Here is a 27,278-nt window from a genome sequence, read left to right on the forward strand (position 1 = left end):
GTTATGCAGAATATCCTAATGTATCTTTCTTTAAAACAAAGGGATATAAGCAATACAAAACCACAGCTAATCTCTCTGGGGATGTCAAAATGTGAATGACTATTAGATTTTTAAGATTTAATAAGAACAAAACTAAAGACCTCTGTCATGATCTGTTAATAGATATGTGTGCGTATAAATTGTGTGCAAAAAAAACTGTCAAACACTTGGCTATTTTAATGGACAATGATTTTATAGTAGACAGACAAATATAAACAGTAATTTAAATTAGCTGTGTTTAGCTCAAGCTACTTTTCAAGGTCAAGCAGTTTTTTATAATAAATAAAAGCAGAAATTAGTAAATAAATACTAACAAGGATATTGAAATGGTTATACCTGCTCTTGGTTTGGTGTAACGCTCCTTTATACTGGAACGGGCCAGGGTTCTCTTATATGTTTGTACTTGGTCCAAAATGTTGCTGCATGTCTTTTAACAGGAACACGTAAGCGGGAACACACAACACCTGTTCTGGCTTCCATACTCTGTCTCCCAGCTCAGTTAAGGATTAATTCCAAGTTCTTATTAATGGCTTCTACATCCTTAAATAATATAGCATCATTAAACATTTTGGACTTCTTTAATCCAGCACTGCCTCTCAGGTCTATTGATTAGCCACAGTTCCCAAATCAAGGCTGAAGATTAGAAGTGATCATGCCTTTTCAGACGCAGCTTCTAAACTCTGGAATAAGCTGCCTCTGTATATCAAAATAGAATCTACTTCTCCTATCTTAAAATCACATCTCACAACAACTTTTATACCCCCTTGGCATTTACCTCAGTGTAAACCAGTTTCTTTTTATTGTGCTGCTTTTTATGATTGTATAGCACTTTGGTCAATGGTAATGTTTTTAAATGTGCTTTGCTTTTGATGTATCACCTTTTGACGTATGCTTTTGACGTATGCTTTTGACGTATGCTTTTGACGTATGTGTTTGCTTTGCTTTTGACGTATCACCAACCTAAACAAGTACACCCCTTGATGGCAAGTCGCAGTGACCTCTTACAGCAGGATTATGCACCCTGCAACACTGCAAAAAAAATGTTGTAAATATATGGTTTTAGGAACATGACAGAGTTTAAGGTGTTGACTTGGTCTCAAATTTCCCCAGATCTCAATGCCGGAAACCACAGCGCACCTTCAGCGATACTGTGGTACCCATGCCTTGACAAAGAGCTGTTTTGGCAACACGAGGAGGACTGATGCAATAAAAGGGATGTGGTTTTAGTGTTATAGCTGATTGATGTATAATTGTTTTTGTGGGTAAAAACAGAAGACACAGTTTAGTACTAATATCAATCCCAATAATAATTCTTTTATTACTAACCCATCAGAATTTTACATGAGCATGTAAGAGCAGACAGAGAGAGAGAGAAAGAATACAAAAATGTCCAAGGAATCATTAGTCTATTGATCGTGATTCCCTGTGTATGTTTCAATGATTAGTCTTGTGCTTTAAATCAGTTAACTTACCTCCAGGGTGAGAGGAGTTCAAGGAGGTACATCACACTACTGTACATCTGTCTCTCCTGTCTGTTTGAGTCTGGTGAGTAGCCAGAGGATCGTTTTGCCTTCCCTTGACAAACTGCAGGCCTGAGCGCGCTGCTCTCCAGCCTAGTCACAACCTCATAACCAAAAACAATCTAAAATTATAAACAAAATATGTAAAATTACATATTACTACATACATCAGATCAGGTCAATTAATACACATCTGACATAACCTGAGCATGCTCTCTCGCTCTCTCTCTCTCTCTCTCTCTCTTTCTCTCTATTCCCTTTTTATGGATATCCTCCATACCAGGATATTTTTTTTCCTGTCAGACAAGATTAATATTGTAAAAATAATATCATTTTAACTATAAATAAAATGTCCTGTTGATTATTGGCTTGTTGATTATTATATATTTGTTCTACCCACTGGTCACTAGACAAACAGGCTGTCTTGGACAGTGAGCATTCACCTGATATATACATTACTTTTACATTATATATAAAATACATACCCAGTAAAAATGACCTCTAAGGACAGATATATATTTAATATGTTTAAAAAGACTGGAGGAGTAAAAAATGACCTAAACTTCACTAAGGGTCATTAGAAGTACAGTACTAGCTACTGGCTATTACAGTGCTATGCCAAAGCCTTGAGCAACCCCTCATTTCTTAATATTAAATTCAATTACATTAAATGATATAGATTAAAATAAGAAAATGGGAACAAATTATTTACTGTAATGAGCTGCAAAGTGCCGAAAGTTACAATTTAAAACTTTTTTTTTTACAACCTCAGCAGCAACCCTATTTTCCCCCTCATTCAGCATCACCAGTATACAAATCAGTGGCCTGATCATCCGCCATCATCTGCACCAGTGTTTCACTGGTTTATACAATAAGGTAAATGCTTTTTATGTAGAACCACGGTATGTACTTTTCCTTAAGACCTTATTTAAAATATAAAAAGTCTGGCTTTTGTAAAGCAAAATATAAAACTGCGAAATATGAACCTTTGCACAGAACTGTACATCACTGGTAACTTTATAGAATGTGGTGGTGGATCGTTGATGTTTTAGGCCCGCTTTGTGGATGGGTGGTTCAGGCGCTATTATGAAGATTGATGGCATAATTAATCCTCTTAACTGCCAGGATATCTTGGCACCAAACTTGTTTGCCTCTGCCAGAAGAGCCTTCAAACAACATAGTGCAACATCTCAATAAACTTTTCAAAAACTGAACACACATACTATTCTCTTCAGGAGTGGCTTCATCATGTATTAATTTTAAGGATAAAATTATTTTTACACAAATTGCTCGTTACAAAAAATAGGATGAAACTGTACATTACGCCTTTATATTTACAATACAAACAAAAAAAAATCACTTATTACATGGTGCCAATTATTTTAGATTTGACCGAAATAGACCTACACATGTACATGTAGGCATAAAGCTGTTATCTTACTCATTCTTCTTGGAACTCCCCAGATGCATGTGACAGAATTCGTGGTAACTGAGGGTGGCGGTGGTCTCTACTTAAATCCAGTTGAAATGCGACTTCCCCTTTTTACTCTCTAGTGTAACGGTAGGTTTCTTTCTGTTTTATCCATTTCCTTTTTTTATGCAGGCAACCACACATGCGCTCATATTGTGATTATATAACTGTGAGCTTATTACCTGGCCTGATCACTTAATTGCCTTTAGATAAGACAACAAAACCTAAAATGAATTCAATCTAATAAATGTTCTCAAGAGAGACCGAATACAAATCATGGATTCCTGCATGGGGAAGAGGGAGGGGTAAAGAAGCAGAACAAAAGAAAAAAGGGCACAGCGGTTTGCTTTCTTACTCTTGCAGGGTCCTGATCCCTTACACGTGATCCTGCAATTTGTTGAGTGGAACAAGCACGGACAAGCAAGAGGTGAGGCAGACACACAGATGAGAGAAAGAGATTATTAAGTTTAAAGTACCTGACTTAATTGGATGATAACTGCTTTTAAGCACAAAAATAAAGTTTATTTGAGCATCCACATTAGTTACTTTTCTCGAAGAAAGTAAGGTACGAAACTATACATTTTTTAGCCAGCAAAGTGCATATAGTTCATGGTTAATTAGCTGTTAAAGTAAAAATGCACTTTTAAACAAACATTTAGATGGGTTATTCCATGTTTTTTATTTTTTTGTTCTTTTCCAATTTTGCATTGTTTGGGGCTCAAAATAACGCAATTAAATGTTCCCCTACTGTGATCTTGAAGAACATAACATCCTCGCCCAGCTCTGCTGTTCTCTATTGGTGTGTGATTTAGAAGTTGTTCATGTTCACAGACAATGAAATTTGGAGGAGGAATAAATTAAAGAGGTTTGATGATGGAAATTACCTGAGGGGTATTTTAGCTGGAGGTTTAACAGACACACTTTGTGGAAAAATACCTGAATTAACTTCTTAATGAAATAGTAAGATATGGGACATTTAAAGTTTAATTTTATGCTTTGATATATATGATTACTTTTAAATATATTTTTTAATTATCTATGCAAAATATACAAAGCATGCCCCCCTGATAACAGCACCAAAATGACAAGAAAAAATCCAGACTATAACTTTTATACTTTTATTTTTGAAAGTTTTAATCATGTAGTAAAAAAAAAAAAAAAAAAAACTGGTCATGTACTGAATAACTTGTATCAGTATGATTAAGCAAATTTCATTGTATAAAAGAGGACATAAAAAAACTTGTGAATCAAAGAGATCAAAGTGCACCTAAGATTTGCTGTGTATGGAAACATTACAGTCATACCTTAAATCACACAAACACATATATCCATTCATGCTCACACACACATTCAATAGCTTCTGTGATTCACCTATACTGTACACAATCCTAGAGGAGTCAAATGTGAACAGGTACAGGGCCTCAGCTAAAGCAGTCCATATTGGCTTTGGCTCTTTCCATCTCATGAAGGAAGTTGTAGAACTGAGGTAGAGTCAGTTCTGAAGGAGCAAAAAACAAAGAAAAAGATCTAGGTCTTATAATACTAATAATAATAACAACAACCAGGAACTGATTATCAGCCATAACATTAACATCACATAACATATCAATCCCATTTTTTTGTGTGTGTGATTCCCAAAATCACACACACGATGATATACTGTATTATATGCAGTGACATGCTCATACAACTGTTCATGGCCTAAAAAAAAAAAGAAAGATAGGATAGAATTGAAAAGTACAAAGATTTTACTCCAATAGAAAAATATATATATATTGCACAATTGCACATTGGATAAATGTACAATAGAAAATTGTAAATATATAAACTGTATAAGTTACACAGCATGTACACAGATTTATCATTTATCATTGATTATCAAATATATAAATATATTAGTAAACTGGTGACAGGATCATGGACACCCAAGGCTCACCCATACCCGCAGGGACCAAAGCCCATCCTGTCTGGTCAGATCTCACAGAATAACCAATGCAGCACAATTTGCTGGCCACGACAGAAAGACACCAAAGTACCCAGTGCACCACTTCTCACCATCCATGGAGTCCTGCAGGCAAAGAAACTGCAGCCACTTACCCAGCCTCCAAACTCATTGTATACACCGGACAAATAAGTCTAAACCACGGAGGTTCCACCCCACAGCACATAGCCCCAAAAGGATCCGCTGCCAGTGACCTAGTGCCAGACACCACAGCACACCCACAGAGGTCTTGTGTCATCATGCCCATAGGGCTAGTGCTAGGACAAGAGGAACCTATACTAAACTGGGCATAATGTTTTGTGTTGGAATGTTATGGCTGATCAGAATAAGTATTAAGAATAAAACAGGTCTGTTCGTAAGCCATCATTATATAATATATTTAGATGCAATTTTTTTTTTTTTGCGATATACCAACTTCCAAAAAAAAAAAAAAAAAGGATGATCTTACCCATATACACACTTTCAGTTGCGTTGCCCTTCCTGAGCACTAGCTTAAGCTGTAAAGAATAATAAAAGTTACCCAGGAAACAGGTTTAATAAAGTCAGGGAAGTGTGTACATAGACAGACAAACAAATCTGTAAGCAGGCTGACATTATGCTCATCGTCAGTTTCAGGCTCCATTCTATTTAAAAAAGAAAAATGTTCAAAGCATGCCCTTAGGCTAACAGTCTTGTTTATGTCGGCTTTGAGCATTTTCATTTGGGGCGTTGGAAGGATATTTATGTGAACAGGCTGAAAACAGACTTAGAAGTGAAAGACTGTCCTGGGGTCAGGAGAAATAACATAAGCGCAGCCTGTGCAGTGATTAATCACATAAAAAACAGACATTTGTAATATGTACAGTGGGGCAAAAAAGTATTTAGTCAGCCACCAATTGTGCAAGTTCTCCCACTTAAAAAGATAAGAGAGGCCTGTAATTTTCACCATAGGTATATCTCAAATATGAGAGACAAAATAAGGGGGAAAAAATCCAGAAAATCACATGAAAATTGCAAACTTATTTGCAAATTATGGTGGAAAATAAGTATTTGGTCACCTACAGAATTTCATCTCAATACTTTGTTATATAAACTTTGTTGGCAATGACAGAGGTCAAACAAGATTTTCACACACTGTTCTGGTATTTTGGCCCATTCCTCCATGCAGATCTCCTATCGAGCAGTGATGGTTAAAGGCTGTCGCTGGGCAACACGGACCTCTAAAGATTTTCTATGGGGTTGATATCTGGGGATCTAGGCCACTCCAGGACCTTAAAGTGCTTCTTACGAAGCCACTCCTTCGTTGCCTGTGCGGTGTGTTTAGGATCATTGTCATGCTGAAAGACCCAGCTACATTTCATCTTCAATCCCCTTTTATTTAAAATCTCATGATACATTTCCCCATTCATTTTTTTCTTTAAACGGATCAGTCTCCCTGGTCCCTTTGCAAAAAAACAGCCCCAAAGCATGATGTTTCCACCCCCATGCTTCACAGTAGGTATGGTGTTCTTTGGATGCAACTCGGCATGCTTTCTCCTCCAAACATGGCAAGTTGAGCTTTTACCAAAAAGTTCTATTTTGGTTTCATTGGACCATATGACCATTCTCCCAATCCTCTTCTGGATCATCCAAATGCACTCTAGCAAACTTCAGACAGGCCTGAACATGTACTGGCTTAAGCAGGGGGTCACGTCTGGCACTGCAAGATTTGAGTCCCTGGCGGCGCAGTGTGTTACTGATGGTAGCCTTCTTTACTTTGGTCCCAGCTCTCTGCAGGTGATTCACTAGGTCCCCCTGTGTGGTTCTGGGATTTTTGCTCACCGTTCTTGTGATCTTTTTGACCCCACGATCGTGGGAGATTATCAGTGGAGATTATTATTTGGAGCCCCAGATCGAGGGAGATTATCAGTGGTCTTGTATGTCTTCCATTTTCTAATAATTGCTCACACAGTTGATTTCTACAAACCAAGCTGCTTACCTATTGCAGATTCACTCTTCCCAGCCTGGTGCAAGTCTACAATCTTGTTTCTGGAGTCCTTTGACAGCTCTTTGGTCTTTGCCATAGTGGAGTTTGGAGAGTGACTGTTTGAGGTTGTGTCTTTTATACTGATTTTCTACTGAAGTTAAAACATATGGCATTAATACAGGTAATGGGTGTAGGACAGAGGAGACTCTTAAAGAAGTTGTAAGAAATCTAGCTTGTTTGTATGTGACCAAATACTTTTTTTACAGAGGAATTTACCAATAAATTCATAAAAAAATCCTACAATGTGATTTTCCGGATTGTTTTTTCTTATTTTGTCTCTCATAGTTGAGGTATATGATGAAAATGACAGGCCTCTCACATCTTTTTAAGTGAGAGAACTTGCACAATTGGTGGCTGACTAAATACTTTTTTGCCCCACTGTATGTGTCTTAAGAGCCTTGAGAACTGAAAGGCCATTCTAACAGACACTGCAATAAGAGCTAGTTCTCTTTTTGTTCTTTTTATTGTGAATACCATCCCTTTTCTGTTTTTTTTTTACAAGACAAGGACAAATTTTTTTCTTTCCTTTGTAATTCATCCTTTATCCACAGAGAGTTGATTACAGGATAAAATTTTGGTGTGCTTGGTTTTGAAAGCAAGTGTGATAATTACCTGCAAAAAGATGTTTCCAGCTTTCTGCAGTTCACTTGTTCCTACAGTAACTACAAAGGTAGGTGAAAACATTTATAAGTATCCTTTAAGCACAAAAATCGCAATTTAGTTTTTGAAGTAAAAACTATCATTATACAGAACTGATTAAAGTTTGATAAAAGATTAAAAATTTATACACCACATCGCTTAAAAGAATAGCATTTTAAATTTATCTCACAATCTATAATAACTTACCACCAAATTTCCATTCCATATCCACTAGTTGATTGACCATCAGTGTTTGTGCAACTGCCAATCTGGATAACACTGGGTAATGGATCCTCCACTAAGATAAGAGACAATATACAACCCAGATCACTATTTGATATTTGGTTTTGCTGAATAACTGCGGTCTGTGGTACCATTTTATTTTTCACTTTACATTTCCTATAAACAGATCAGCCACAACTTGAAAACCATTAACATTACAAACACCTAGATTTTGGGTTCTCCTTATACCACCAGGTTGGCTCCGGCCCCTCAGAGTGTTTCTCCGCTGGAGTTCTGGGGTTGTGTTGTTGCTAACCAGGATGTTGGCAACAGATTCTTTGGGTGCTGAAGGCTGCAGGGATCTCATGGATGCTCGGTTGAAGCAGCTTGTGATGCACTGGGTGTTCTGAAACCTTTCTGTCATGGCCAGCACTTATTTTTTTTGGTAGTTCGCAACATTTTTTTTTTTAAGATCTTTGGGAAGCTTTTCTGTGAGGTCGGACCGGACAGGCTGGCCTTTGGTACCCGCAGGTGTAGATGGGTCTTGAGCCATCTCAGCCATCCCAGAACCCTTAACCAGTTTACTGGTATATGATTGGTAATCAATGTTATTTAATTCACCTGCCGGTGGTATTAATGTTATGGCTGATCGGAGTATGGAAAAGGAAAAAATCTTTAGTGGTGCCATTTGTGACCACTAGACACAAGTGACACATGTGACACATTCCTTTGCAAATGTATTACCTGATCAGAGAAGTAATTGGCCTTGTCCTCAGTCAACCCTATACAGTCACACATGAATCAGAGATTAGCATTATTTAGCCTGCAATGCTTGCATTCACATTGTTTTTTTGTGCTGTAGTTTTACAATCTGAAATCAACCTAGTTGTTCGCCATCTGGTTCAGTTTTTGAATGTGCAATTTGTTTATTACATTGTGATGCAAAGGTTAATTAAACAAAAGCCAACATTGACCTTCTTGGGCAATTCTAGGTACAACCAACTTTGTCTAAAATTATAGCTGTAGATCTTTGGAGATATATCTATTTTATATTTGCACTGATTCTTCTTGGTAAACATTGCTTAGAAACTCTGGGTAAATATTTTTTGAGGTCTGGCCTTTGACTAAAACATGCAGGTTGTAAGGTACTCCAGTGTACCGCAGGCAGTATTCTTATGGTTGCTATGTTGCAAGGTGACACATTATAAAATCCATTGCAGACTGAAACAGATTTTACTCTAGTGTCCTAATGCACTGGCTTCATCTATCTTGCCCTCTGCTTGACCCCATTGTGTTTCTATCACCATGTGTCATTGCATGGACAATTTTTTTTTTTTTTACAAAAAAAACGGCTTTCTGCCATATGTCCAAGATAAATTCTGCTCTGATTAGAATAGAATATATGCTTCAAGACGTCTTTAGACATACGCCAAACAGGATTCTGTTCTTCAATAAAGAACACCTTGGCAGTGTGTCCTGGCTATATTTGTCCTCAAACAAACAAACTAATTTAACATCCTATTAATAGTTGGGACACTTTCTGTTCATTAACATCATTAATTTCATATCTATAAATATTTTTTTCACTGTATATATGTTTATATTTATATAAACAATATAAATTATATATATATTCTAATATAATATAATATAAATTGTATATATTTTCACTCTATATGTTTCCTCTCCACTTCTATACTGTACTGTGAAATATTTTGCAAAGATTACAGTTTGGAAAAAGTTGGAGGGGAGCGAGTTCACTGTGTAAATCACTATATGTGTGAACTACTTAAAACCACAGAATAATATGTTTTAAATATAGTTTCTCATATCAATTTTTAAAGAGTAGTGAGCATTACTGAATATAGCCAATAATAAGACAAATGAGGCAAATTCTACTTGCAACTATCTAAAGCTTTTAAACAAAGTCATTTTTTTCTTATTGATCTGAAACAAGTAGATCCAGATCTAAGCTGTTATTAATTACTAAGTAAAAAAAATAAAATAAATCATACCAAGTGAGAGCAGATCCTCTTTCACCTGCTCGGCTGTCAGGTTCTTCTTTATAGCACCTGAGAGAAACACAAAGTTCATGTTTTCCTTGGCTTATAACAGAAATGTTCTTAACTTCAACAACAATATTGACTAAGCTGTGCTCAATCATGCCAGCTTCATGGATTAGTCCCTGATGGATTACTTATTTCTACACTGTCTTACCGTCCTTTTATTTAAAGTAAATAAGGATTATTGAAAAAAGACATTTGGATGCTTTTATAAATGTAATTTAAAGTCCTATTATAGTGAGTATAAAGGCCTTTTCTATATGTTAATGTAATTAGAGTACATTGACTGTTTTCTAACTTTGACACCGAGTCCAAATTATAATCAAGAGCAATTACAGCGCATTTCATAAAATATGTAACAAACTATACAATCTCTGATTTTATCAAAAAGCAAAGCAACACTAATAACCAGATCTTGGAAATGTATAATCTTAGAAAGCAGTTAGTGGCAGGAACTTTTCCAGGAAATAAATGATAAACCAATGAAAATAGCTTTGCTTTTTAAATCTGCTTTTACCGCAGCAGTGAAAAACTACAAAGGTAATGGTGATTTATTTGTCTTAATAGGTCTGTGTCATAATAATGTCTTACAAAACTGCAGCACATATGGTTATGATTTAAAAACTCTTTTGTTGTAAAAGCTGTTTTACACAAATTTCTACAGAATCATTTTGAGCCAGCAAACAGACATCTGAACTGCTCAGCACAACATGTTGAATAAACCATTTCATTTGGGATCCAAGAGTGTTTTATCAGCACAGTAAAACAGGCAGTTACAGTGTACAGTAAAAATCTTACTCTGCATTTCTATGTTATAAATTAGTTAAAAACTACACTGCAGGACGGGGTATGATATATTACAAGTATACCGTGTGTACACTATAGAATCGGGGCCATAGGTATTGGGACATGGTCACAATTTTCATATCTTTTGTAACACCACTACAACAGATTTGCAATAAAGATACAGTATATAACTTTTAACTTCAATTTAAGGAGCTAAATTAAAGTTTAAAAAATCATAAATTAAAGCAATTTATTAAATAGTCCCTTTACTTTCACATGCATATTCAGTAATTGGACAAATGACTGATAAGAATTTTTATGACCATGTGTGTCTTGTTTTTAGGTGTTGGTGTTGGTGCAAGGAAGGGGGCCGTTCCTTAGCCTGGGCGGGGGGGGGGGGAGAAGCCTATCAGAGAGATAGCGCAAACTTTAAAAGACACCTAAAGTGGATTATAGTGGAATTCTTTAGTTAGTGAGGAAAAAAACTCTTCAGAGCATCTAGCCAGCCTTAAACACTCTTTTGTGAAGTGGTAGGTGTATTATTGTCAAAGTCTACAATTAAGGGACATCTTCATAAAGGCAAACCAGTAGTAACACTTTAAAACAGATTAAACTTCACAAAAAACATCTGCAATAGCCTGCTGAATCCTGAAACAGAATCATGGACGAAATAAACCAAGATTACCTTGCGGCAAAATGATGGGAAAAGAATAACAAGAAAAAGGAAAGGAAGGGCTCATGATTCAAGGCATACTACATCATTTTGGCAGTGTTATGGCATGGACATGTATGGCTGGCTGTGGACTTTGATTCTGCTCAAATTCTGTCAAATGGTGCAAAACTAATACACCAGTGCTCCAAAGTACAGATGGATGATGACCCAAAATATAATGTGAAAGCAACCCAAATTTTTCTTAAGGCAAAGAAACTAACATGCTCTAAAGGTGAGGCAAAGCAGCTCAAGAAAAAAAACACTGCATCTGGTAATGTCCAAGAGTTCTTGGTATTAGTAGTCGTTGTGTGCAAAGGGTTTACACCTGAGTATTATAAATAATCCCTATATTTACAACCAAATTAGTGTGTCCGATTACTTTTGATTGTTTTATTTCACTGTTTTGTGGTGTTCAGAATCAAAATTACAAAATTTTTGTTCTTTGTGAGCAGGTAAACTTGAAATCAGGTACTGGAATGATTTCAATTGGGTTGCAGAAATATTGTCAGTCTAAATGGAGCTTGGGTTAAACAAAACAGTTATTGCTGATGTTGTTACGTAGGTTTTGTAGACGGTATAAACAGAGCAAGTTTCTTAAAAGCGAGCTCTTTGGTATCTTAAGCTGTGATCAGCTCCAGTAGATTTACTTATTTTGTCTACTGTGTGTTTGCCCTATAAAAAAATGACCAGAATACACACCTCTGTATTTCTTTCGGTAGTGTCAATGCCTGTTCACACCAGAAGTAGAATTTAGCTGGAGGTCATTTGTCAGTGAACAAAGTAAGAGTGTGTTCTGGGTTTACCATGTGGAAGCAACAGGATGCTCTTCATCAAGCTCCTAAGTGGACCTGCGGCCATGCCGTTCTCTCCTGCAAATTCACTCAGCTGGGTCAGAAACCGCTCCGACTGAAGTGCGCGCACACACACACGCACGCACACACACACGCACACACACAACCTCAATGTTTAATCTCACACAACACAGAAACCCAAATGCACTGAAATATATTCTCTACAGGAAGGGCTTTCTCACCTCTTTAGGCTCCAGCAGAAACTGGTACAATAAATCAGTCAAACTCAGAAACTGCTGTAAAGAACAGAAAGTTAGGTAATTAATCATACCACAATGATCAGAAATTAACACACAAACACAGATTAAAGTTTAAAATGCTATTTTACTAAATCCTGCCGTGTCTGTAAGGCTGCTTGCTTACAAAACTGACAACATGATTAATGAATACATTAAAAGCTTTTAACCAGCAGAAGCTGATTATAATATTAAATATTATAAATTGCCTGACCAAAAAAAAAAAAAAACTGTCACCGCTTGGATTTAACTAAGTAAATAAGTGAGAGCCTTTCATTAGATAATTACTGCAGTGATTAATATGTTTCAGCTCCCAAAAAGTTATTTAATCCTAACTAATGCAGTAAGTAGATTCTTATTTATTTAATAAACATGTCAAAAAACATATCCTCTGGTCATGGCAAAGATATTACTCTGTTTCAGAAGGTTTTAATCATTGGCCTGCATCAAAAAAAGTTAACATCTAAGGAGATTGCTGAAACTTCTAAAATTGGGTTAAAAATCTAAAATGCATTATTAAAACCTGGAAGGATGTTTTTTTTTTCAATAACTTGGTGAAACATTTGGGGAAATTAAATCATAAATCATAAAAAACAACAGCAGAACTTACAGCTATGTCTAATAGAGAAATCTCCTTATGTACAACTCAAGGGATTGGGACTAAACAGCTGTGTAGCCTTAATAAAAACTAATCATCAGTGAGGATAATCAGAAGCACAGACTTAATTTTGCTATGGAGTATGAAAAACTGACTGTGGAGCATTGAAGATGTTATGAGCATAAGCTTAGTGAACGCATGCCATGATCAAAATAAAAGGCAGTCCAATGAAATACTGGAACGTAACTTTTTTTTTTTTTTTGGATGAGCAGTGTATTAAATATACACAAGGTGTCACAAACGCCTCCATACTTCGGGAAAACCAATACTTTTCGCAAAATATTTTCCAGTAGCTGTACTGGGAGCTAAAACAACGTTGTGATGTTGACCACATTAAACACACAACACAGTTGCCATGAGTTTCGCAAAAGTGCAAGAAACGACTGTGTGCTGACCAAGAAATGATAATCATATAGACAATGTTTTGTAAATAAACTTATTTTTCAATAAAAAGGGTTCATTTTCTGTACACAGTAAAATAATGAAGTAACTAATACCCAGAGGGTTAACTAACACTGTATAGCACTTATATGGGTCCAGTTGGACTCTAATGAACTCTGAACGGTTCAGATCAACACTAGAGATTTTACTGTGTATAAAGGCTTTTGGGATATCCTGTATTTCGTTTATATTCCATACCACTACACTGTGTAAGATCTCAGGGGCCTGGTGCCTATCCAGGGGACCACAGGGCACAAGACAGGAGACATCGGAGATAAATCTAAGGTCAACCCATCGAAGAAGACAAACAAACGTTACACAGACATTTACACAATCATTCCAACAGTACAAACACAATTGGAAACACCAATCAATCTCACTAAGCACAGGGTAACCATGCAAACTCCGGACACACAGACCACAGGCCAAATTTGGCCCCCTAACCTTGGACAAGTGAGGTGACAGTGCACACCACTAAACCACCAGCTCCCCCTCCATACCCTGTATTATCTGTGCTATCAGGGAAGGAAAACTCCATAGAACATAACGCTGCATCCAGAGACTTATACAGTGGCCACTATGCATGATGGAGACATAAGAGTAAGAAGATTATCACCACAAAGCCGTCTAGTCCCAATTATGTGAGTTCTCATCGCACTGTGTGTGTGAAAATGCTCTTACTTTTACTATTAAGCACAGCATTGTTTTTTTTTTATGTTTTTTTTCTCCATGCAGCTTCACCAAGTGGTTAAGGGATCTCCATTCATGATTTCTTCCCCCCTTACCATATGTCTTCCACAAAGGTGATAGTTCAGCACTCTCCTTCCAGATTTTGTTAATGTGTTGTAGGATTCCAAACCCAGTTCCACTAACTTTAAATCTCCTTAGTTGTTTTCTTTGCTTGACACAGCCCAATAATTTGATTCTCCTGAAATTATCGGGTTTTTTTTTTACCAGGCAGTACACCATGATAATTTAACCATAATGAAAATATCCAATTTTATGAAACTTTTCAGCTGGTTAAAGTCTGCAGGAAATGAAAAAAATTCACACTGTAGGTCTCTGGGTGGCCATTAACGTCTTCTCTTCCTGAACTTTGGACTGTGACAGTTTTAGCAAGTAAATAAGATGTAACATACAGGATGCAGAAAACTCAACAATCAGGCAAATAATCAACTTTAAAAAATTTAAACATGATGATTAAAAACAAAATTTAATTGGAACCTACAGTAATGAGATACATTTGTAATTATCGTTTAATGAAGAGTTACTATCTGTTAATGACAGCAAATTCCAAGGGCAGCATAGGGCCAAAGTAGGGTTGAGCTGAAGCAGTTGCACTGTGTGTTTTATTCTGTTGGTATTTCCTTAATGCATTTCCACCAACGTCTAGTGTCTTGTGATCATGATTCAGCAATAACTTAGTGTACAACCATGTATGCTGATACACCGAATATCAGCACAGTTTAGACAATGTTGTTATTAAATAAATTGTGAAGATACTAAACAACACCATGTCTCCATTTTTCATTCAGAAAGCAGTAAAAGGGATGACAGCAATAACCCACATAACAGCACAGCACATATGCTAGTAAGTTAGCCAGAAGCTACACATATCCGTCAACAGACAACAGATTGAGTGTCGTTTCTTAGGATATTAACTCCTTACCTGCTCACTGAATTTATTCAGGGTCTGAAAATCACTGCTCACACTGTCGGGCAGCGTGTCTTTAGCAAAATGCAACTGCAACATTATTAAAATCGCGCGTGTTTTTTTTTTTTTTTTTTTTTAATCCAGTAACCCAGCTTCACAGCTGTTTCCACATTTCCGCTTATACATAAAAACTAGCGTGAGATTCGTTTCAGCACTTTCGACATTGTCGCACAACGTGCTCGGTGGTTTTGCCTGGTTCTTACTTCTGTTTCTTTACTTGAAAATGTAAAGTGATTTACTGTATTCTATGTAGTATAAAATGTAAAATAAATAAATAAAAATAGTTGAAAATGACTTGGTATGGTTTGACTTGCTTTGGAAAATAAACAGACGTATATACGCTTTGCCACATTTTTTTTTTTTTTACAGTAAATACAGTTTCAATGGAAATGATTTATGGAGGAAATTTTGTAGTTACAATATTTTGTAAAATATTATTAAAATTCTAAGTACTAGGAGTAAAAGTAATGTATAAAAAAGATTTAAATTTAGATATCGGCTACTGTACAGCCATGTTTCTGCATGAAAACCTATTATTATTAGTTTATGATTTTAAAAGAACTGGAATCTAAAGAAACCTCAGAAGTTAAGAATTATTACTAATATAAAAAAAACTCTACAATATATATATATATATATAAGAGTTTAAATGTGTGCCTAACTCCATACAGTTTGAGAGCTACAGTACAGACAGGTGCGCTTATACAAACAAAGACTACTTAGGAGGAGGCACGAATATGATGAAGTAAATGTAACTTCCATTTTGCATTGGTGTGATTCGAGACCCGGGAAAAAAGTCACGCCTGGGCGCGCCAGCAGCCACCGAGCAAGAACGAGACCAGATTTACATATTCACCCCAAGGGTTTAAGGGTTGCGTGGGTGAGATCGAGGTGAAGTGTGACTCACCGCGACGGCTTGGCAACATCAGGAGTTAGTGCAAAGGATCCGGCAGTGTTGTGCAGTCCCGCGCCTTGAACACCAGCATTCCTGCAACAGGTAAGTTTCAATCTTCTTCTGCATGGAGCTACTCGGAGCGCGCGCTCGGTCACATTTTAACTCCACACGTATTGAAGGTAGTACAGCTCACCTGCATGCTCCACGCTTCTGTTTCTATTTAATAATGCGAACTTAAGCAACAACTACAAATTTATAAGGTTTATTATTTTAGAAGGGTCACCAAACTCCACTGTGCGGTTATTGCATGTGCACCACACACACACAAACACACACACACACACACGGCCTTGCTTTTTAAGTTATTATTTTTTAAATATTTTTTTTGTATTGAGCAATGAATTTGGGTTTGGCTTCACGTTGTAGTTCACTGCCCAAATCGAAAGGAAACTGCTACTTCTAGGATTTTCTAGTTTTCCAGAGCACGCAGGAAGCGCGTGCTGTAGTTTGCAAAATACTGTAATCGCTTTTCTGTTGCACTCGATGTTGCGCGTTGATCTGATTTCAGGGTTATATTCACACTGTAGTGTAAAAGATTCCAGAGAATTATACTATATAATAAGTTAAAAATGTTTTTAAATAATGATGTTGCACATGTTTGAATAGAAATAAATAAAAAGTAATGGAATGAAGTGTGTAAAAGTGTGGCGCGCGGCAGATGCATTTTCTGCTCTGTCGCGTTTTACGGAGTGTGACTAATTGGCGTTTTGGCGACGGCGCGCGCGAAATTCCCACAGGCCCCCGCACAGGAACGACTTGCCAACACTTACCGACTAAAGTGCTTTCAGTTGTTTTTAATATAAAGAACGATTTTAATTCATAAAAAAAAACTTTTCCAGCGTGGATAACTTTTACCCATTTATTGTAGACTGTGCACGTGCCTTCCTGATGAGCGCAGGACACATTAGAACAGTGTTACCAAATCTTTACAGGAAAAGGTAGTTAATGCATGCTTGCAAAAGACACTGGGAACTGCTAGTTTTGCATATACCTCGAATAAAGAATATAGAATAAAGAATATAATAGATTTTAATTTATTTCAGTTAGAAAGGGAAAAAATACTTGTGTATTTACACAAAATCTCCTCTGTCAAGGATGCATACAATAAAATTAGTATTAGTGAGTAAACAAAGGGGAAGGCTTTGCATTTAATTATTGTAGATATTCCAAAGAATTCGGTTTAAAGCAAAGAACAATTAAGTGCACAGGTGAGACAGATAATAGTGATTTGTGGCTGTTATTTAAAACAATAAACTTTATTTTGGCTTCTTCTGTCAAGAGGTCCCCACAGCGGACCATCTGATCCGCACACAACTTGCCATTGTTTAAAACAATGTTCATCTGTAAGTGGTTAGGGAGAACAGTCAGTGGTCAGTGATCGGTCAGTGAAAACTATGGCGATCAGTGATCGGTCATTGCGGACAGTAGCAATCAGTGATTGATCAATGAGGATAGTGGCAATCAGTGATTGTTACTGGGGACAAATTGGGACATTGGGGATCATTTTTTTTATTAGGTAAATCTTTGTAATAATTTTTATTTAGCTATACTATTATGCCTATAGACTGATCCAACTGAGCATGTCTAGGCAAATCAACTTGGCCGTAGTTGGCCAGAAATTGAATATTAATTTGTGACCTAAAGCTTAACCATCAAGTGTTGCCATTGCAAATCAGCTATAAACAAACATAAGTTGATTCATGATTCATATGCAACTCTGAATAAACCTCGTTAACACCTACAAACACAGAAATGCAATATTATCACTTTCATTCATTTATTTTCAGTTTCTGGTCATTGTCAAAGTGGATTAAGGCATGAGACAGGATGTGATGACACACAGTGCAACTATTCATGGCAATTTTTTTAAAGTAACAAAATTGACCCAATTTATTATTAGTAGTAGTAGTAGTAGTAGAAGTATTAGTAGCAGTATTCAGGCCAACGAAGAACATTTTCATTAGCAAAAAGAGGTTCTGAAAGTCCACATGCCTCAAATACAGCCTCAGTAATTACCTATGAAGTGGAATGTCTTGTGCTAAATGAGGTAAAATACTCCACCGTCAAGTGCTATAGCCCCTCCAAAATTGGAATCTGATGCCACTAGTCTAACAAAAAACCCTGTTCAATCGTTCCAGGCTATTCTCATTCTAGATGTGATTTAAAGAAGCTTAATTAATAAATCTGAACAAATAAAATAGTTAAGATATTAGAAAATAGTATATTCTGGGAACCCTTATATGCACACAGACCTGGGAAATTACATCATGTATCATGTAACAGACAAGAATTTATGGAATATACTTTTTAAGCACTTTTTAAGTGTTTTCTGTTTTTTTTTTTTTTTTTCAAAGACTGAAGGTTGATGTTCGGATCTAATGAGGTGTTAGTGATAAAGTGCTTTTAGTAATACTTCATGGTCAAGGCCAATAAATGTTAAATTATACTGGCGTACTCGAAGAGAACCGTTCAGGAATGGGATCATTCGGATCCATTCAGTATCATACAACAGAATTTTAACAGTCATACAGCACACAACGGTTCTTTCCATCGAATTTTCTCTTTCTTATACATTTCTCTCGCTTTCTTTCTCTCGCCTTGCCGCTTTCTGTCTCATGTGCACACACACTACGTTTACAGAAAAACCCCTCCCATTAGGTTTAGTCCCTAATCTCCTTGCTCAGGCTTTCACCTTTGATGTAGCCTTTCTTTGTATTCTCACATTCAGTCTCATTCATTCACTTATTCACCTTCACAGACACTCCCTTGGTGTGGCCTTGTGTGTGTGTGTGTGTGTATGTGTGTGTGCGCGCACATGCCCTGTAGCACATGTCTGTGTTTATGGAACCACATAAAGAAGTCTTAAACATCATAACTCAGGATACAGAGGGATGTAATGAGGTACATCTGCGCCAGCTGTGTGTGTGTGTGTGTGTGTGTGTACACTCAAGCGAACACAAACTATTAGTTTGTCAGTGTACATTGCCTGTATATGCAGAATACACCTGGATACCCTGTGTTGCTTGTTCTGTGGAAAAAGTGTGTAGAAGAGGTTTGTTCTTCTCCTAAACATCATTATTGGTGATTCCGGAACTACAGAAATCAATTCAGTCTCTAGGATAAGTATGCGGTTACGAGAATGAAGAATGTGTAAGCCCGGACCTGCCAACAGGGGCTACGCTAGTGTGTTTGTATTTGTACAGCTTTGCTCCTGTTTAATAAAAGGAAAGCCAGCCTAAGAGAATGTGTGAAAGACAGAGGAAAAGTTTTAGTAACCTTTTTTTTTAAAAAAAAAAAAAATATTTTTACACTTCAGGTGCTTACAGTGCTGTTTAAATAACTGCAAGCCAATCAATTCGACCTAATTTAGTGAGCTACAGTACGACATGAACCTGTGATCCATTAAATACCTATTGTTATGCTACACTAAGGTGGCGGGACTAACACTCCACTTGTTTAGAACGAGGTGTAAACCTCGTTGTATTTACAAGGCAATGATTGTTATTCAGTCGTGGAGCAAAGCAACACCCGAAGTCATTTGAGAAGCTGAAACACTCGTATAAACAACTGTTTATACAGTCAATTGTTATGTATGTCCTGAGTCTATACAGATGTCTGTCTGCCAGCTAACATGCATGAATAAGTAAGTACCTTTAAGTAGTGTTTATTCAAATAAGACAAGGTGATGTAAGGATACACTCACCTAGGCAAATCATTACCATCAACATTCCTAGAGGGGACATGCACCATTAAAGGTCTGTGGGCTCAGTGACCTCTACATACCTGTAAAAAATCCGGAGATGACTGAGTTACGGTTTAGGTTTTTCTTTATAATTAGGCTTTTTTTTTAAGTATGTAGAAGTCATTGTCTGTTTTTTGTGTTTGATTGATCACCCTTTCTACCTGTCACATGTCAATGACTTTGAGGGATTTGCCACTTTCACAGTGCATTTAGAATGTGAATTCCTTCTCATGGTTTTTGCTATGAAGTCGCAATTGTAAATCTGCACTAGAGGTTTTATGGCACAATTTCTTCTTATTTGCGCGCCCACCACATCGAATCAGATATTCTGTCGCATTCCTGGCCGATTTTTGAGTTATGCATATTTTCAGATTCCTGATTCAATAAGCTCCATTTTAATACCAGGTTTATTAGTGCATCATGTCTTGTTGCTGAAATATGGTAAGTGTGTTCATTAAAATGCTTGTAAACAATGTTTAGAATTGAAACTTTCTCAATTCTGTTGAGGATCAGGGAGATAAGATATTTATCAACCAACTTTTTCTAAAATAAAAAAAATCCTATTCTCTCATTGTTTGTTTATTATAAATTCATTGTTATTAACATGCATTTGATTTTATTACAGCTTAGCAGACAATAAAACAGAGACGGCGATACGACCCAAGCAGCGATGCCATCCAACAAGTATTCCTCCGCTATCATGGCGGAAAGTGACAAGATGACAGCCACGGTAAGAATTCCTGATCCCCAGCTCTCAGTATAAAGTACATGTCAAAGACACGCAAACACATATCATACACGGTTACTGTGGATTCCTGTTGCATGTCTGTGCAGCACTCATAATAAAAGGTAGAGGTATACCTGCAAGGACACGGTGTCTTTAAGTCTCTCATATCAACCTCAGACAGACAGACAGGGAGATGGAGGATAAGTACTAGCCACTTATTTGTTTGTTGTATAATACTGTAGAAGTGAATGTGTCAGATCAGCACAAAAATTCCCCTGTAGGTATTTGGTATTCTACAGCACTCAATCATGCACACTACTGATTTTGGACATCCTGCACCATACTTGCTGTGTTAACAAGCTGACAGGTAGGGGAAAGTGTCTGTGTGTGAGTGAGTGTGTGCGTGTGTGGTTCTTGGCACGACAGAAAATCGTTCATTTTTGTGCTCAGCGGAAAATTGCAAGTTCATATGACAAGTGCTACAAGTACTGCTAGTTTCCACCAACTGATTTGAAACAAGTGTGCAGGAATAATAGAGTGTGCCAAGTTAAACATGAGGGATGATGGTGCTACAAGCACTAGTCATGATGCACCCAGCTGAACTATGGCCAAGCTTGTACGAAGTAGGGGTTACACGGATTAAATGAATTATCTAGTTGAGGCCAAAAGTGTAAATACACTTAGGGTAAAAACATTTCAACTAAATTCACACATTTTATGCAACCGTACATTTTCCATGTTAAATCAACTAGGGTATATAATATAAATAATAGCTAAGCGATCAACTGATTTTACAGATTATATACACATATCAGCCATAACATTAAAAAACAGTATTATGTAGGTTGCCCTACTGCCCCCTTGGCAGCTTTGGCTCTAGATGCAACCCCACAAGTCATTTGGTGTCTGGCACCGGGACGTTATCAGGGGATCCTTTGGGTGCTGTGGGGTGGGGCGTCTGTGGATTGATTGTCTTTGTCTGGCGCATCCCATGGTTGCTCGATTAGATTGGGATCTGGGGGGTTTAGAGGCCAGGTTGGTGCCCTTGAACTCTTTTCCTGCTGTGTCCCATGAATGGTGGGCTGTACTATACTGGGTGATCTGGTGCCTTTTTATCATGGCCAGCATTGATTTTTTTTTAGCAATTTGTGCTGCATTGGCTTTTCTGTTTGGACAAGATTGGACGAAACAGGCTGGTCATTAGTCTCCGTATTCATGGGTGACCCTCGGTTACCCATGATCCTGTCACCAGTTTACTGGTATATAATTGATAAGCAATTTTAAGGTGTTAACGTTATGCAGTGTTAATATTATGACTGATCAGTGTACGATGTTTAGTGAGTCAAAAGTTCATGTACACTTTGTCAGTATTTCATGGATTAGCCCTTTCATTATTAAACTGCAATCAAAATCTTGGGGTAGTCCCATACACTATTATTGTTGTCACCACATGCTTCTCAGCTAGCATAGTGTTTCACACATATTCCTCTATGTATTGTGTTCAAGCCATTATTTGATTTTTATTATAGCCACATTTATGGTCATGACAGCTGTTTGGTTTTGTTTGTAAAAGAGGGGTGTAAACTTTACTCTGGGTTTTCACTTCATTAGTTGTTGGCGTTTTCATTCAGTTGAACCTTGGGACCAAAGTTTATTCATCGCTTCAAGTTCACTTATGCTTCCTCTTAAACAATTTATGGGAATTTGACCCAACCTTAACAGAACCTTTATTAGGAATTTTAGATGTGCACTAGCTATTTTTTACTAACATTTTCTAATAAAATCACTTTCTTCTTTACAGTATTAAAAGATGTAGCACGTTCAGTGGGCAAGTGGCACATGTCCTCCACGGAAGACTCACATTTATTCTGTTGGGCCCTTGAGCTGGCCACTCTCAATTGCTTATGTGTGTAATAAGATAAAATGCATGTCGCTCTGGATGAGGGCTTCTGCTAAATGCCATAAATGTAAAGGTAAATGTAATGAGGCATTTTTGTAGCTACAGAAGCTCTTTCAATATACTCCTAATTCTATAAGATATGGATCTGGAATTTTCCAGAATCTTCCAGGACAGTCCACAAGGTGTAAACTTTTACCCTATTTGAATTTTGATATATGGAATTAATGTTGAAATAAATCTGTCAGTAATGAAAAGTTGATTGATTTGCTATTATACATTTGCTATCATGTTATTATACATTGCTAATGTATAATAACATGAAACATGATCATTTAGAATTTCTTAACTGTCTAAACAAGACTACACTTTTGCTCTAATGAACCTTTAACACTTTATAACCATGTAGGTGAAGTGGAGAGGTGTGCCCAAATATTTAAAAATCTTCTCCTGACTGAAATTTAGCTTTTTTTATGTTGTCCTTCGAATCTAAATGAAATTTGATAATAATCCTTGCTCTGCGGCAATGTTGAATTACTATGAATGAACAGACAGGTATTAAAGATTGTTTGGAACTACAGTATTAAATCCAACTCTACTAGCTAGACTTGTTTTCAGATGCTACTGAGTGGGACAAGGTGGAAAAACCTTTATAAAGATATATAGATATAAAGATTGTGCATGCTGTACTAAACACACTGTGCTACATTTTCAAACAAAATGCTTTAAAACACAAACTGTTACTGAGTATCGCTTCTTCCCTGTTTGAGTTTATGGGTGGTTGGTGCAACACCGCCACCTACTGGAACGGAGTATGGAGCGTGGGGAAAAAAAAGATAATCGCTTTGTCATGACATGACATTAAAACAAATAAGATCGCAAGTTACACAGCATGTCAATGCTTTTTGAATCGTTTCAGTAGTTCAGTAGATTAAAACAAGACAGTAAAATGTAGTGCTTATGAAACGAATTGATCAAATGACAATGCCAAACAAAGTCTAATCAAATCCACAGCGTACCTCTAAGGGCTCAGAATCAAAAACTTCAGCTAAGATGCTCAAACTCTCGGGTGTGGTTTAAGACTTGGTACAGCCTTAGTGTACAAATAGTGTAATGTGTGATGCAGATTTATTGTTTTGTTCATTTAGTGTATTCACGAGTGTTTTTCTCAATTAATGTGTGACTTGAAGCAGTCTTTACTGAAAATCAGGTTAAGCAGTTGATAACTGCTATAAGTTAATCATTAGACTGTTTACCTACCCAAGGACATATAGCGCATGAATTTACCATAGTACTATAGACAAAAGAAAGGTATTTTGTTTTTAAAAAGTTGAAGCAAACACACTAACACTCCCAATTTATATGGCCTTAAGGTTTTTTTTATTGGTTATATATTGGTTATTTTATTCTTACCATTAGGAGTGTAGACTCTCGCATCTTTCTTCTGTTCATTGAGGGGAATCTTGGCTCTTTGTGCTGTGACGGCAATATTAATGAATGCCTCATTACATTCAGGTCAGTGAGTGGTCCAACCATGCATGCTCATTTGAGTGTAGCTATTGGCAACAGAAACACTTACAACGAACATGCTATCTTTGAATCTACTAACAAGAACAGTTTTCATTTCATAAATTGCAAACAAAGTTTTCATAGTGTTACCAAAGAAAAGCCTTCTTCTACACGTCAGGAGAGTTTAAATCCTGACCATAACCATCTCTGGCTGCGAGCCGAGTGAGCCAAATTGGCCATGCTGTCTGGGTGGGAGGAATGGCTGACTCTTGTCAGTAATAGCGATACTGTTTTGTCATGGATATCTATGAGTACATCTGGAAGTGTAAGTGATGTAGTGATCCTTTGAGTCCAAGTGTGTTTTGCTATCCTGTGATAGAGCGTCAGCAGCAGCTTATGCGGAAATGAATTGATTAGCTGGCTTCACCTGTCGTAAGTAAGCACTGACAAGTACTTACGGGCACCGTGCGAAACCGCGTGGGTGAGATAGGGGTATAAGTTGCACAACTTAGTGTTTTTGTATAATTATTTACTTTAATGTTTGCCTTAGTTTTTTTTATACTTTTTTTTTGTTTTCGCATCTGAGAAAAGGCTTAAAAATAAGAATGTATGGCACTGTAATACTTAATTCATCTCAGTCAACTTTAAGCTATTCCTTGTATTGTGAATAATGACAGTGTTTTATTTTTGATAAAATGCTGTATGCATTTAAAGAATAAAAGTAGATTTTTTTTTTTAAAAAAGAAAAGCAATTAACCTTTGTTTCTCTTATATATTTTACATTGCTGTTTAATTAAGCTAAACAGCATTTTATCCGATTACTCGATTAATTGATTACATTTTTGGTAAAATACTCGATTACTAAAATATTCGATAGCTACAGCGCTACGAATTAGTAATTAGTGTAGCATTTCTAAAGAGAAAAAAAGCGCAGAGCTTCTTCTTGTAATTTCTTAACACCCTTGAGGACACTTTGATGAGGATCGTAGTCCATTTCGCTCTTCAGAATATCTAATGTCCTTGGTGAAATTTATGGGGGAATCAGAAAGGTCTAAGTTTCCTTCGCATTGTCGCTTTTTCTTTTTTTTACTTCACCCATATGTCCTATGGAAATGAATCGTATCAAATGTATCACTCTGTAAGGAAGAAATGACTATGGGTGTGTATAGTACGGGTGTACTGTTGAAAGAAATGGCTGTGAACAATCAAGGAACTCTGAGAGTTCTAAGGGAGTGCCATTTGGTCTTTAGCCCATAAGTCTCTCTCTCTCTCTCTCTCTCTCTCTCTCTCTCTCTATGTTTTTACCCAAAGGGGCCCAATCCAGTCCCAGAGCAAGCGAGAGTATAAAGTAAACCTCTTTAAGCCTTCAACCCCAAACCTTTAAGCCTTCAGTCACAGTTACTGGTAGAGCTAGGCGGTATGACCAAAAATTTATATCACAGTATTTTTCAAAATTATATCCATGTCACGGTATTTGACGGTATTATTTTTTTTCCATGCATGATTAGGTGTTAATCCCATTTCCTAATAAATTAGAGAATAATTACTGCAGTATATTGGCTTACATTGACCAGACTAGTATTAAACCAGGTTTGATTGGTCTTACAAAATGCTGCTGTTTACAAAGAGGTGACAGTGGCACTCATAATTGTAATGAGGTAAAGAAATCAGAATTCATGACTTGCAAGTCTGCTTCTACCTTGGCTCTGTGCTTTTGGTCCAAGTTAGGGATTGCTGTTCGGCTAAAGTCATTTCGACTTGGTAAAACATATCTGAGATTCAGTACTTTAATCATCTCCTTGAAGCCAACTTTCTCAACAGTATTAAGCGGTACCATGTCTTTAGCTAAAGGGAAAGTAATAGCGTTGGTACAGTAATATCGCTCCACCATTTGCTTTTCTTGTCGTAGGCAGTCCCCTTAGTAAACATGTCTTTGAGTGACGTCTTTGTCGCGTTTTGTGTTGCAGTGCCAACTTTATCGTTACCTGCACATGTGGAAGAGGATGCAGATCTTAGTTTTATGCATTCTTCATATTCCAGGACATGTTTGTGGCGGAGGTGGTGAAGCAAATTGCTTGTGTTGCCTCCTGCGACTACAACTTTAGCTCTACAACATTTACATATGATGGTTGTTTGATCAACGTCAGATTTTTTTAAGCCGAAGTACTTCCACACAACCAACATGGCTCCTCTTTTCACAGGCCGTGCTTCCACCGCTCTCATGCAGACGCATACAGCTTGTTTGGTAGCACTGCAAAACAATCCCCCTTTCAAACAATGTCCCGCAGCGGAAGGTTCCACCGCTGTGTGTTCCCGACGCTTTGTACGCACACACTCAACGGAATTAGGGTATATAAAAAATTTATATCATTGAAAAAAAAAAAAAAAACACCGGTATTTGGTATGAAAAGGTATACCGCCCAGCCCTATTTTTTGGAAAATAATCTTTACCTGCTGGCCAATCAACACTTGTTCTTGCTAATTCTCTCACTTATTTGGTTTTGCCCATCTGCTAGTTTACTTTCTGTTTTCCATACTGTCCATGTAAAGCTGACTAACTTGACTACTCATGGTGCCTCAGAAGGAAGAGGGAAAGTTCTTTCCCCCCTTTTCTGCATACTTCAGCACACTGACACCCTGAGTTGCTTGTGTCACAGAAAGAGGAGCAAAACTATGCCATCTTTCCAACCCAGACACCATAAGCACTAGAAGCGCCTTATAAAAGATAAGCTTTAGGTGACATCACCAGGAATTTGTTTCCTTCCAACTGTAGGAGGTACGCTTTAATGTTGTACCATTATTTTTCTTTATCATGAGATTCCACATGAAGATCAGCTTGCTGCTCAGCAACCTTATAACATAGTGAATAATAATCTATTTTTTATTTTAATTTTAGTTTGAAGACATCTTTTGTGTGAAGCTTTGAAGACTCTTTCACTTGTGTAACGTGACAGGCATGTCCTACAGTGCTTATAAGTCATCCCTTCGACTGAATGGTATGTGTGCAGTTCAGATGACTAGATGCAGTGGCATGTGGAGTTAAGGAGTGTGTGCGCGCACGTGTGTGTGTGTGGTTACAGGGTTAACGG

General features: G+C 37.1%; 2 protein-coding genes across 4 annotated transcripts in view; one reads left to right on the forward strand and one right to left on the reverse strand.

The window, feature by feature from the left end:
- Positions 1-4,150: 4,150 nt before the first annotated feature.
- commd7 (COMM domain containing 7) lies at positions 4,151-15,488 on the reverse strand. Its single transcript, XM_053482142.1, has 9 exons — positions 15,315-15,488; positions 12,493-12,546; positions 12,263-12,365; positions 9,914-9,970; positions 8,643-8,680; positions 7,884-7,974; positions 7,650-7,699; positions 5,481-5,529; positions 4,151-4,528 (listed from the first exon to the last, which is right to left on the reverse strand). Exons 1-9 carry the CDS (start codon positions 15,396-15,398, stop codon positions 4,452-4,454), a joined length of 603 nt encoding a protein of 200 aa, XP_053338117.1. The 5' UTR covers positions 15,399-15,488; the 3' UTR covers positions 4,151-4,451.
- A 710-nt stretch (positions 15,489-16,198) lies between these two features.
- Positions 16,199-27,278, forward strand: part of dnmt3bb.1 (DNA (cytosine-5-)-methyltransferase 3 beta, duplicate b.1) — a 42,220-nt gene continuing 31,140 nt past the window's right edge. For all 3 annotated transcript variants that reach the window (XM_053482125.1, XM_053482127.1, XM_053482128.1), the window contains exons 1-2: positions 16,199-16,356; positions 20,682-20,786. In XM_053482125.1, the coding sequence (XP_053338100.1) occupies positions 20,727-20,786 (60 nt within the window). In that variant the 5' untranslated portion in view covers positions 16,199-16,356; positions 20,682-20,726. The remainder of the gene's footprint in view (positions 16,357-20,681; positions 20,787-27,278) is intronic.

The sequence above is a fragment of the Clarias gariepinus genome, chromosome 22, assembly GCF_024256425.1.
Source record: "Clarias gariepinus isolate MV-2021 ecotype Netherlands chromosome 22, CGAR_prim_01v2, whole genome shotgun sequence".
Classification (NCBI taxonomy): Eukaryota; Metazoa; Chordata; class Actinopteri; order Siluriformes; family Clariidae; genus Clarias; species Clarias gariepinus.